The 12,324-nt window shown below is 38.4% G+C and overlaps 1 protein-coding gene across 1 annotated transcript; it reads right to left on the reverse strand.

Moving 5' to 3' along the window:
• Positions 1-245: 245 nt before the first annotated feature.
• espnlb (espin like b) lies at positions 246-7,610 on the reverse strand. The gene is made up of 7 exons (XM_062428199.1): positions 7,596-7,610; positions 6,444-6,609; positions 5,575-5,693; positions 3,747-3,752; positions 2,660-2,836; positions 1,496-1,859; positions 246-1,402 (listed from the first exon to the last, which is right to left on the reverse strand). Exons 1-7 carry the CDS (start codon positions 7,608-7,610, stop codon positions 246-248), a joined length of 2,004 nt encoding a protein of 667 aa, XP_062284183.1.
• Between the last annotated feature and the right edge of the window lie 4,714 nt (positions 7,611-12,324).

Raw genomic sequence — 12,324 nt, forward strand, 5'->3', positions numbered from 1 at the left:
TCTGGTGCACCATGAGACCTGGGAGGTGTGGGTGTGGGTTGAAGGTATTACAAGATTGGACACATAAGTTAGAGGACAAAAAAAGGACAAAACTTTTTCGTAAACAACCATCAATTAATTTTGCAATAATACTACATTAAAAAAGCATTCACAATAAAATTTTATTAAGCTCCTGTCAATTTGCCAAATTAAGCACACCAACACCATCATCATTTTGTGCAAAAATGTCAAATTTAACACTGTGACTATTGTTCAAAATCAAACAGCTCTGCCTCCTTCTCTTTCCAGAAAACAAAGCTGCGGTCAATATATTTACAAATGTCTTCATTGTTGAAACAGGAGACGTCTGTGTCACTGCTGCCCTCATCTGGAGTAGCAGTTTGAACTATAACCTTAGGTACAAGTCTGGAATCTGGCAACAGTGATGATGGCGATGATGATGATGGTGGACAGCGACACGGTCTCGAGTCCCCAAAGAAGCAAACTTTGATGTCCTCGAAGCCGTCACACCACTGTCGCCTCCCAGCCTGGATTTCCTGAAGAACAGCCTTGTGGAAGTCCCGCACCTCCTCCCAGGGGAAACTGCCCACATGGTCAAAGACTTCAAAGCAGAGGAGATGCCTCATCTTCCTCTCCTCAGGTGATAGCTCTTGTTCTAAGATGTGGAAATATCCCAACATGAATAAATCAAGGGTCAAGCTATCATGGGCCATTTCAACGCCATCCACATCTGGCAGGAATTGCTCAGGGGAATAGGTTGTCTGAGTGGTTGGATTATGCGAGGCATTATTGGATGACAAACAAGACATTTGTGCATCTTTGAGTTCTAATTTATTCCTCCAAGAGTTTAGCATCTTGTCCACAGCACCTCGCTGTTGGCAGAACTGAAACATGGAGGTGATCCTCTGCTGAGGCGGTGCTGCTGTCACTCTCTCTGACACTGCCTCCTGTCCCTGTCTCTGCATCGCTGCTCTCACTGAAATAGCATATGCAGACTTCTTCCAGTGACTAAGGAACAGCACTACAATCCGCTCCTTCCTTAAGCTGGTAGTCTCCATCACCGGTACAAGTTTTTTAGGAGAATCAATGTTACTAACCTCACAGCTGAGGCCTGTGTTGGCATTCTGATTGTTTATTCCTGAAGCTCCAACCGTTAATTGGTTCTTGAACCCCTGGCCTCCTTTCATAACTCCAGCAAAGGGATAAATACTTCCAATCTGACCTTCAAAGTTGGATCTGAGGTTTCTCACTGAGACCCCAGACTGTTGGATCTCCCTCTGCACCCTCTCTCTCCGTGTTTTGCTGTAGCTGTTGCTCTCCAAACGATGGCTAAAAGCTGACGCCATCCCTATGTGAGGTATCCGACATCCAGTAGAAGTCTCCCCATGTACTGGCACTGTCTCTTGACCCTGGCCCAGGTCGATTCCTAAGCTGTCCCTTACCCCCTGCAACCCCTTCATCCCCTCCATCATGCCTTCCATTATGCTCCTCTCACCCTCTCCCTCTGTGGTTTGGCTCAGATTAGCCACCAGCACTGACATACTCTTGACAATCTCTGAGACACGACTGCACCACACTGGGAGGGTCAGGCGACCTTCTGTGTCCATCTGCTTGAGGACGTCTTTGTTAAGGGAAATGTTTACGATGGGGTCGGGTAGAATCGCTCTCAGTTCCTCGGTCAGCCTGGTCAGCTCCAGCTCATAGGCCTGGTAGCGCTTCTGCAGTGACACATTCTCGATCTGTTGCTGCAGGTACACCAGGTCATCTTCTGTTAGGAGCTCACCAAAGGGCCCCAAGACTGCGTTGTGGGCTTGGGAGTACTTCCAGTCATCCACAGGTGTGTAGCAATTAGTCATGTCCTGTTAGAGAGAGATTAGAGAGCAGATTGTAGTGAACAATCCTGAGAGGAGAAATCATCTAGACCAGAACATCATGCTTTTTCTATATTTGAGCTAATTTTACTGCATGTCTCGTAAAAGGAGGCAGGTTTCCTTTACAGTATCCTTAATTTCTGTTTTAGCCATGCTAGCTGTGTGGCTCAGGATATGGCAATTTGACACTGTCGGTCATTCAATTGAAATCTTGTATGCACATTCATGGTTAGGATGAAACCTAACTTAATAATGGACAGTTGTCTCCCCTGCAGGACTTGTGATCCCCTGAGTTATCCTCATGTGCTATTGCCAGGTAAAATTTAATAATTTAGTTTATGACTAAATACTTTATAAAGTAATGACACTTCCATCAGCCTCAGGTAAGTAACACCACTTTGAGCTGATTACTGCTAATTAGCAAATGTTAACTTCCCTAACTAAGGTGAACGTATTAGACATTGTACCTGCAAAGCATCAGCATTATAATCATGAACATTTTAGGTGATATTAGCAGTTTTTCCTTAAAAGCCCCACTGTGCAGTAAGTACATAGCTGCTAGCATGGCTGTATATTCTTAGTCTTGTTTTTATGTTTTGTTTGAGACTTTTCTAATTACTGGGTTAAAACATGTAAAATGTACAAGCTCTCCAATGTGATTTAGACTGTATCTTCTTCTCCTAATCCTGCCAAAGATGATCATGCACACACATTTGTGTTCATTCATACATATATTACACATTACAGGTTACTTGTATGTACAGTGCAAATGTATAGCTGAGGAGTACCTGTCTCCTCTGCTCCTCCTCATCCTGCAGCCTAATCTGCAGCTGCCGCACCATCACCTGTCGTTTCCATTCTGCTATGGGGCGACCAGCTTCATCGTGAGTAGGCACCAGGGAGTCGATGTCGGCTAGGATCACATCGACGATTGGTACCTCCTCCAACATTTCCTCACTGTCAAGCTTCTGTCAGCATTCAACAATGTAAGACAGCCTGTCAGAGTGTCACTGCTGAGCTCGGCACCATGGCACATGACACTTTTTCACTAATAACATGATTATCATATCATGCAAACCCCATAAGGCTCAACATTTTCTAATACTCTTTATGTCGTCTGAGGGATTACATAAACGATTATCAGCTATGCTAGTGTCATTACCCAAACACTATGACATGACAAAATGAGGCAGAATAATGCAAATGAAGCTCCATCCAACTACAACCTGAGCAGAGACCATTTAGCCATTTTTTCAAAACCAAACACACAAGAGCAAAATTGTCAGGAATGGATTAAAACAGTGTCGTTGTCTGGATTTACATAAACTGCAAATGTAAACATAAGTCTGTTAACTGGCTTACTACCTGGCCTATCATTACCATATTAACAATAGTAGCTCTGCAGTGAGTGCTGCTTTAGGTTTAGTGATTACTAAGAAGTCTGAAACCTCCATTTTTATGCTAAACAGAGATTTTATGAATTTGGTAATAACCCAGGTCATCTCCTGTCACTGCTGGCCAAATAGAGCAGGGAAATTAATGTTATTCCATCCATTAGGGCAGCATAGATCTCCAATATTAATAGAAATCTGAAAATATTTTACCAAAAATTGTATTCATCTGAATGTATTGCTTCAGATGAAAAAATGAATACTTCCCTGGATGAAATTACCCTTCCCACAATGTCTGGGGACCAGAAAGAGAATTAGTGCAGGCCTGTTACAGAGAAAGAAGTTGCGGAGACTATTAATCAATTGAAGGGAGATAAAGCCCTGGTCTAGATGGATTTTGCTTGAAGTTATAAGACGTTTAGTAAAATAATTGTAAGAACACTAAAAAATATGTACCAATATTCCTTTGATCAGGGTTATTTACCACATTCTCTTAATATGGCCAACACATTGCTTGAAAGGGCAAAGTATCTGATTAATGTGGCTCATACCACCGAGTCAGCTTAATTGGGGTTGATAACAAATTATCATTCAAGGTACTGGCCAAAATACTAGAAAGGCTGACCAAAGCTCATAAATCCAGATCGAACCGGATTTATCCACGACTGAATCTCAGCATCCAACGTCAGAAGGCTTATCAATATTATTCATTTTGCTAAGTAGAAAGGAAGTATACCTTGCTGTATCACTGAATGCCAGAACATCTTTGTTAGGGTGAAATGGCATTATTTGTTTAATTTGTTATAGAGGTTTGGGCATGGAGGTAATTTTTTTTTAATTATGTCCCAGTGGCTGGAGTAAATACTAGAGGTCTGCTAGCTGAACCTTTTCCACTTTCCAGGAGCACAAGACAAGACAAAAATGAAAGCATTTGAGAAGAGACACTGAACTGTGATAAATGATGAACTGATGATGGGCCTAAAAGCTAAAGTCTTCTTAGACAACAATATTTATGGTGGGGCTGGACTTTTCTGGACAGATTTGTATCTATTGTTATGTTTTCTGTTGATATGGGTTTGTTTTATATAAAAATCTATACAATTACTGTATGTTATAGCCACTGCCAACCCCCTGCGTTATGTCAATATGTATACAACTTTGTGCAGCCTGTATGGTCCCAAGGTTCGGCTGCTCATCCCACTTCCTGACTTCCTGAACCTGTGTGCCTTGATGTGAGGAGCTCGTTGCTGTGTCTCTCAAACTACCTTTCCTAGAAAGTGTTGACTCTGTATAGGTTCGGTATCAGTATTAATTGAGGCACCAGATAATTACCTGAGGACTGAGGCAGGTATAGACTTCACTGATTACTGATAACTCACACTGAGCATCCTCTTTTCAGACACACAAGTCAAGTAAGGTCTTGGTCAAGTAAGAGTTAGACAGTGAGGTATTATTTTCACTTTGGTTTCTTTTAAATAAAGATTGTTGAAGCTCTTTTTTTAAAGCCCTCTTTTGGTTGTATTTGGTTACTGATTTGAACAGCACTCACAGGCACTTCTCCTTGTGTTTTTGTATTAAACTTTTTAAGTTTGTTGTTAATAAATCACCTTGTTTTACCAAATACATTTTGTTTTATGTTGCTTCCCTTTCCCATAACGAGCAATCAGTCGTAGCAATTGTCATAAAAAAACAGCAGTAGCTCTGTCCTGCTTATCATTTGGTCTGTGGTTAAGTTAATACTGTACGTTATTCAGCATACTAAGGTTGCAATACATTTAACGCTCATTGGTTATTTCTCATCCTCAATTCCCCTTTTCTTGAAAAAGAGAAAAAGAATGTTGAAAATATGAACAATGGCGCAAAAACCTAGAAAATGTTCCCTACCCAAGTTTATTCATCTATTGTAAGCATCCAAGCAAGGTTATTTGGGACATTTTTTACATTTTACCTTATAATATTGTTGTACAACACTGGAAACTAAGCACTTGGGCCTGGCCTCAATCTTTTCATATTGAATCATGTATGTAGTCATCAGGAGCACAACACTTACAAGGTTCTAGCTTTAAAACTGCTGGAAACCTCAAGTTCTCAACCATTTCACAGAGCTAGCATGAAAAACCTTGTAGTTACTATTTTAGTTATGAGCATGAAACAAACTTAACATGATAACAAAAAACATATCACCCATGTACAGTGCATTTGTCTGTGAACTGGCAACCTCAAGGCAATATCAGCTGTCTTTATTGCATCAAAGGGATTTTTTGCAGCTTTTACAGGCTGTTTGTTGGGCTTGAAGGCTATAACTGGCTCACTGTTTGTCCTGTGAAGACCGCAGTGAAGCCCGCCTGCCTCAGGGACTTGATAGACTTCATATGGGACATCAGGGTGAGATCCCTTTCTGGCAGCTTCAGATGGTTAAACGATGTCACCACTGTAAACATAATGTATCAACAAAGGTCAAAAGTCAAAACATTTATGTTACAAATGAGTGAATATTTCTCTATATTTAAACAGACAGTACAAGTTATTTTAAGATCTTTAGTCTTTAGCTAATTTCCATCTGCAGTCTCTGGGCAGATACACACAGCAATCATCAGATATTAACAACATTAATTTATATACAACCATTACATAGTGACACGTGTACAGACAAATCTAAAAAAAAACACATCAACATATTAGGCTACATTCATCCAATACAACTGACAATAGAATGACAATTTAAAATCTGAATCACCATGAAATTAATGTTGACAACTGGTTGCTCAAAAACCTTTTTTTCCACCATCAGAAAAAGAATGAAAGTCCGTGTAAGTTTTAAGCTCAGCTGGAAGCATATTCCTGTGTTTGATGGTCGTAAATGAGAAAGCAGACAGTGTAAAGTCAGTCCGCCACACAGGAATGTTTGAGTCTGAGTTTGGAGCAGATCGAGAGGTTCTGCTCATTTGCTCAGAGCGGAGCCGAAAAAAGCTCTTCAGTGGTGGAACATTGTGAAATATCTTGAATACTAATAAAACTTCTAAAAAGCAGAATGAGATTTAATGATTTCAATAATAAATTTCAAGGCTTGTTTAAAAAGACTCTCCATTGAATCTAAATGCAACCATGAATAAAAAATGTTCACTTTTCACAATCCCTTTTGAAACATTTAGATAATATTACAAAGTATACTGTTAATCACCTGAGGAGGCAACCTGTACGTGCTGCATGGAGCCTGTTGTTTTTGAAGTGGCAGCCAGAGTCTCACAGAAGGGGGTCATGGCAGGAAGTGGGACAGGGTGGCGAGGCAGGGGGAGCACCTCCTTCACTGGCTGCTGGGAACATACATACAGCAGGGGTGAGCCATGCTTAAAGGGACAGTTCACACAAATCACACAGAATACAACATCCTTTACTACCTACTCCAAAAACATACAAATTGTTTTTGATTTTATGCAGATGTTTTGTGATTCGGTCTGATCATTTCCGGAACACCCGTTCCTTCAAGGATCCAGTATTTTATTTTAATTTTGGTGCTTAATTGTTATGTAAACATTTTTATTTACCATGGAGGAAAGGGGTATACAACAGTATTTTTTATTCAGGAGGCTCGGTTTTGAATAAGTTTGAATTATATTAGTGGTTATTTAATTAAATCAGCTGATCAGCCAGAGGTCTTTTTTTTTGTCTTTTGTTATAAGCATTTCCTGTTAGTTTAGCACTGTACAGTGTGAAATCATTTCAGCAGATGATATTATAAAACTGTAAGCACTGGTTCACAACCTTTACTTTCATGTTCCCCTCTCATAGTAAACTTTTTGGTTTATCATAGTAGGAGAAGCATATGTGTAGCTGGTAACATTAATGATGACTCCTTGCCATTAATTACTTTAATGCAACCAAGCAATTAGTGATGTTATTAATAACACCTGTGTTTGATGGGTCAAAGTGTCTGCTGTGGAAAAGGTCTATTCACTTTTCTGGACAAAATGGATTAAACTTAATTTTTGTGTTTGTTTAATTTACACAAATTCAAATTTTCAAAATTATCCAAAAGTCTTAAGTTACTAAAGTTACTTTCTCAGTAAGAGAAAGAGAATGAATTAACAACCTTTTTCATGACCTTCTTTTCTAACAATTTCCACACTTAATACACCATTTAATATTTAATGATATTATTGTATTTGTTTTTTATTTGTTTCTTTTAGCTTTATCTTTTCCTCTTTTTCCTGTGTCATATTTCCTCAGTTGTCCATACTCTAACACTAATCTTGTTCCCTGTCATGATTGTACATTTTGATATTATGCAGTAAGAAAAGAGTGTTATTCAGTCACTGCACTGATGTTTGGTCACCTTGCTGTTCTCCATCTTGATTCTGCTCATTCACTGATGAATCAAAGCAGTTCCTCTTTCTGAAAATGACAACAATAAAGTGATATATATATATATATATATATATATATATATATATATATATATATATATATATACTGTATATATATATAACAACAACAACATGACATGTAAAGTGAGCACCACCAGGAGGGCAATGGGTCACAGAGCATCAGCCAGCAGCAATAGCCACTGTATAAATGCTTTGAAAGTAATCTTCTAAGAGACTGAGACCCCCCCTGATGACACACACACAAACACACACACACACACACACACACACACACACACACACACACACACACACACACACACACATGCTTAACGTAAAGAACACAGGCCATGGTTACACTTGGAGAAGAAACAAGGAGTGGTGAAACAGGATCTTGGTCAGTGAATGCAGCGTATCCCACACGGAGTGCGGGAGAAAGCGTGTTAGAGTTTGGAGAGATATGATATCCCGCTTCAAGGTAACCTTACTGATTCACAGTATTTTTACACAAGCGCCATGCCATTCAATAGCCCAAATACTTCAAATACTACAAGGACAAATGCAGTGTTTAGCCCAATTACATGGGTACCCAAAAAGTCCGATGTCTTCTCAGTGGTAACTTTGTAAATGTCTATACATAAAAATAGTTACAACAATGTGGATCAACCTAATTAATTTAGTACACTGGCATCTACTATCCTGAGTTGACCTACAATTAGGAACAGCTTGCAATATATCTTATATATTCTTATATATTTATATGCTTAATATGCTGTTTTTAATCCAGTTACGCCTTTTTATTCCAACCGTTACTGACAATTATATGTAACATAGTTTCAAACAATCCTACAAGTAATCTTTGTCTTTTTTTTTTGGCATAAAAAAAGTAGCTGTTATGGCAAAAAACTCCACTTTACAATACAATATGTGTGTGTATGTATATAGTATATAATATACAGCATGTTCCCTACATTGTAGGACTTTTTAATTTAAACAAATCATCATTACAGCTGGCATATTCATCTCATTATAAAGACATGCGATACTTACAATATGGTAAAACGCAGCAGTAACAATAGATGAATCCTGATAGGTTTAAAAAAAACAAAACAATGATAATTTAAAAAAACCCTGAAGCTGTTTGTCTCTTCACTCCAGAGCAGCCAATAATCACCAAGACCAAGGAGCAGCATCGCCTGGACCCAAACCTCAGATGGGGGGCGTTCTTACTGTGCATAATTAAAGAGGTGGGATAGGGTGACCTGCACCTGGAAGTATAGAACAGTAGCTCTGTGAATGTATGTAGGAGATATAACGTATAACGTACTGTAAACTGGTGTGTGTGTGTGTGTGTGTGTGTGTGTGTGTGTGTGTGTGTGTGCGTGTGTGTGTGTGTGTGTGTGTGTGTGTGTGTGTGTGTGTGTGTGTGTGTGTGTGTGTGCGTGTGTGTGTGTGCGTGTGTGTGTGTGCGTGTGTGTGTGTGTGTGTGTGTGTGTGTGTGTGCACTCATGTACACCTTCTCACATGTTCAGATCTGTGGCGTTAGTGTGTTCACACTTACGACACCACTCGACACTTTCACACTACACGTGTGGCTTTTGGGCAAAACAGAGTTTTGTATGAGAATATCATTGCTAAAAAATGGTTTAGTTTGTTACATAAAATGGGTAATATAGAGTTGAATAAAAAAGGACAAACATTGATCTCGTATAAACCAGACCTATTATACCAAATGTACCGTCTGTCATGAAGGGCACCACACTGCTGAATGGTTGGCTGTAACCCCAGTCCAGGGCCTTTGTATCAAGTCCAGTATTTCTGCCTCTGTTATTAGGGGATTAGTCTGACTGGCTCTGCTGCAGCTGAGCACATGGTGAGTACATAATCAATAATGGAAGGCTGCACGAACGCAGCAGAACAACCTCACACAAGCATAGCACATGTGTTCACCCGTTACGCAACAGACATGAGAGGACCATTATGTTACTTGCATTGGTGGAAATTCATCCATTATGTTGCTCTGTCAGCAAAAAACCCTGTCTAGTTGGTTTCATGTTCTAACAGATTTTTTTTAATCTTTGTTTATATCAAGAGAAAGGTTAGAACTGGTGACTTTGGACAGAGCAAGCTTTATTTACAATGCACAGCACAAGACATTTGGGCAACATGGAAATACACAATCGGGTTTTTCTGCCTCAACCTGTAACAAAAAGACTCCAAAAAGACAACTTTTTAAAAAATGACATCAGGGGTTGTACTTATGCTGCAGATAAAATCTGTGAAAATCATGATTTGAGGAGAAGTGATATTACTTTAAGGGTATAACTTATCGAGGGTATGATCAAAAGATACCACAGTTGATGATAGTTTAATAAATTTAACAGTAACATATCAGGAAACTTTCCAAAATATGGAATCACAGATCCATACTTTCTGTGACTAATTTGGTTTGACATTGAACACTAATTATCATCAGTTAATACATTTCAGGATAAACTATGGGACAAATAGTTTACTACAAGAGGTATCCAAGGAGCTAGATTGCTTCATCTTAATTTTTCATGTTAGTTTATATACCTGTATATCTGGAAAATCAAAACAAAACAAAAAAATTCAGAGACCAAGAGTCAATATTATACCATATTAGTCACCTCTTGGGTTCAACAACAATAACATTGGGATTATAGCCTTGTTTATAGAAAAGGGCAAGAAACCAATTATTTATTTAATTAGTGACTTAACAGTGCCCAGGATTGCAGTTATATTAATAACGCTGATACATTAATTGTGGGTGATGTAGCCCAGTGGCAACATGAACAAACATGCACATGGGACCAGAAATTGATCCCTGGGGAACTCCACACATAATTTCAACCATCCCAGAGAAAAATGACTACCATAAGACATAAAAACATTTTAAAAACGTTTTTTCAATTAAAAATTCTTTGTAGATTTAATCCAGTATTTATAGGCCTAGTATGTTTACATTTGACTACTTTTAAGCCAAAAAATATAAAAAAGATAACAAATTGCAATATTTCCCCATCAGAACTTAATTCTTGGCAGTGTGCTTAAGGGCTAGCAGGGCTTAAAACTGCATTTAGTTAGATCTTCAAGTTGGAAGAAAAAAAACCTAACAGTAAATATAAGAGAACATCTATTCTAGAAGTTCTATTTAATAGGATGCCTATTGTGGAGACCAGAAATCTATAGGTGATCATCTTTGAGAAATATGACATACATATGACTGACACACTTGTAGCTTATATTAAATATGAATGCATTATAGCACTTTTTCTTGTAGATGTCAAGGTACAGTATATCTGCAGTTAGGTGGGTCATTGGGACAATTTGATTATAAGTCACACCTACAAGATGATTAACAAGATGACAAGTACAACAAATCTGTAATTACCACAGACCACATGGACTGGCCCATACCATAATATTAAGTTTTACATAGTGCATCACCTCAAGCCTTGTGAATAACAAACATGAATAAAAACAACAAATAAACACACAACACTAAAATGTTGCATAAGTTTCAACACTCATTTATTTATTCGCCTTATTTTTTTCTTGACAACTTTTGTTATGTGTCCACAGACATGGGAAAGAACTCCAGAACACTCAAAAGATAAACGTGAGCACTGATATTAAGACTTCATCACAGGCTGGGACCTGTTTTCTGTTTCTGTCAAGCAACTCGGAGCAAGAGTGCAGACCTGGGGTCATCTACCTGGTCCTTGTCAACCACCTCACCCATACTGAGCTGAAATGTGCAAAACGGATCCCTGATCAGCACTCTGAACTCTGGGGTGACTCTTGACAAAGCAGCAGGTCAATTATTCTTATTCATTGTGGTATACAGAGGAAGAGAGAGTTAATATCATCTGTGTGATGAGACCCAACACAGAAATCTCCATTTATATACAAGACAGAGCCAAGAGGAAGGTTTCCAGTTAGTCATTACAAGGATCGTGAATGACAATACTTTACAAGCAGCACTTCAGGGGGGGAAAGCTGTTGTCATTAGCAAGCAATAAGTCAGGAGAGAGGGACGGAGTATAGCAGAAGATAAGTGGACCTGCATGCTTTGATCCAGAGCTATGACAGTTAAAAAGCAGCCAAATATAAATTAACTCATTTACCTTCCAACAATTACTGGCCAATGAACTAAAACTGTTTACAACTTGTTTTTAACATTATATCCTTGAACTATAAGGGTTGGAAGTCATCTGCATGCTGTAAACTTAAAAATAAATAAATGTAATTTTGGTGCAGTGTTAGCATTTTGATTGCTAAAGCGAAAATGGCACAGTTTCAGAAAATAGTCTTCTTGTTCTTCCAGGACAGGGCCATAACATCTTAAAACACAAATATTTTCAGTACAATGTAAAAACATCTTATGAAATCATATTAAATAAAGATGCTTTGTGCAATATATATTTTAACAACTTTAAAAATAAAACTTTCCATGTCTTCTCTTCCAGTAGGCAACATAGAGTTACAACATACAGTACAAACAAACCCCCCCCAAAAAACAAACTGATTATACCAAGATGACCCAAAACATTCAGAAATAACAAATGGTGCCATCCCTTTTAATTTACTCCAGACAACAACAAAAACGTGCCTAAATCAAAGCAAATTAAACAAAGAAATAAAGTGAAATAAAATACACTTTGTTACATGTTA

Source organism: Scomber scombrus, chromosome 11 (genome assembly GCF_963691925.1).
Source record: "Scomber scombrus chromosome 11, fScoSco1.1, whole genome shotgun sequence".
In the NCBI taxonomy this organism is placed as follows: Eukaryota; Metazoa; Chordata; class Actinopteri; order Scombriformes; family Scombridae; genus Scomber; species Scomber scombrus.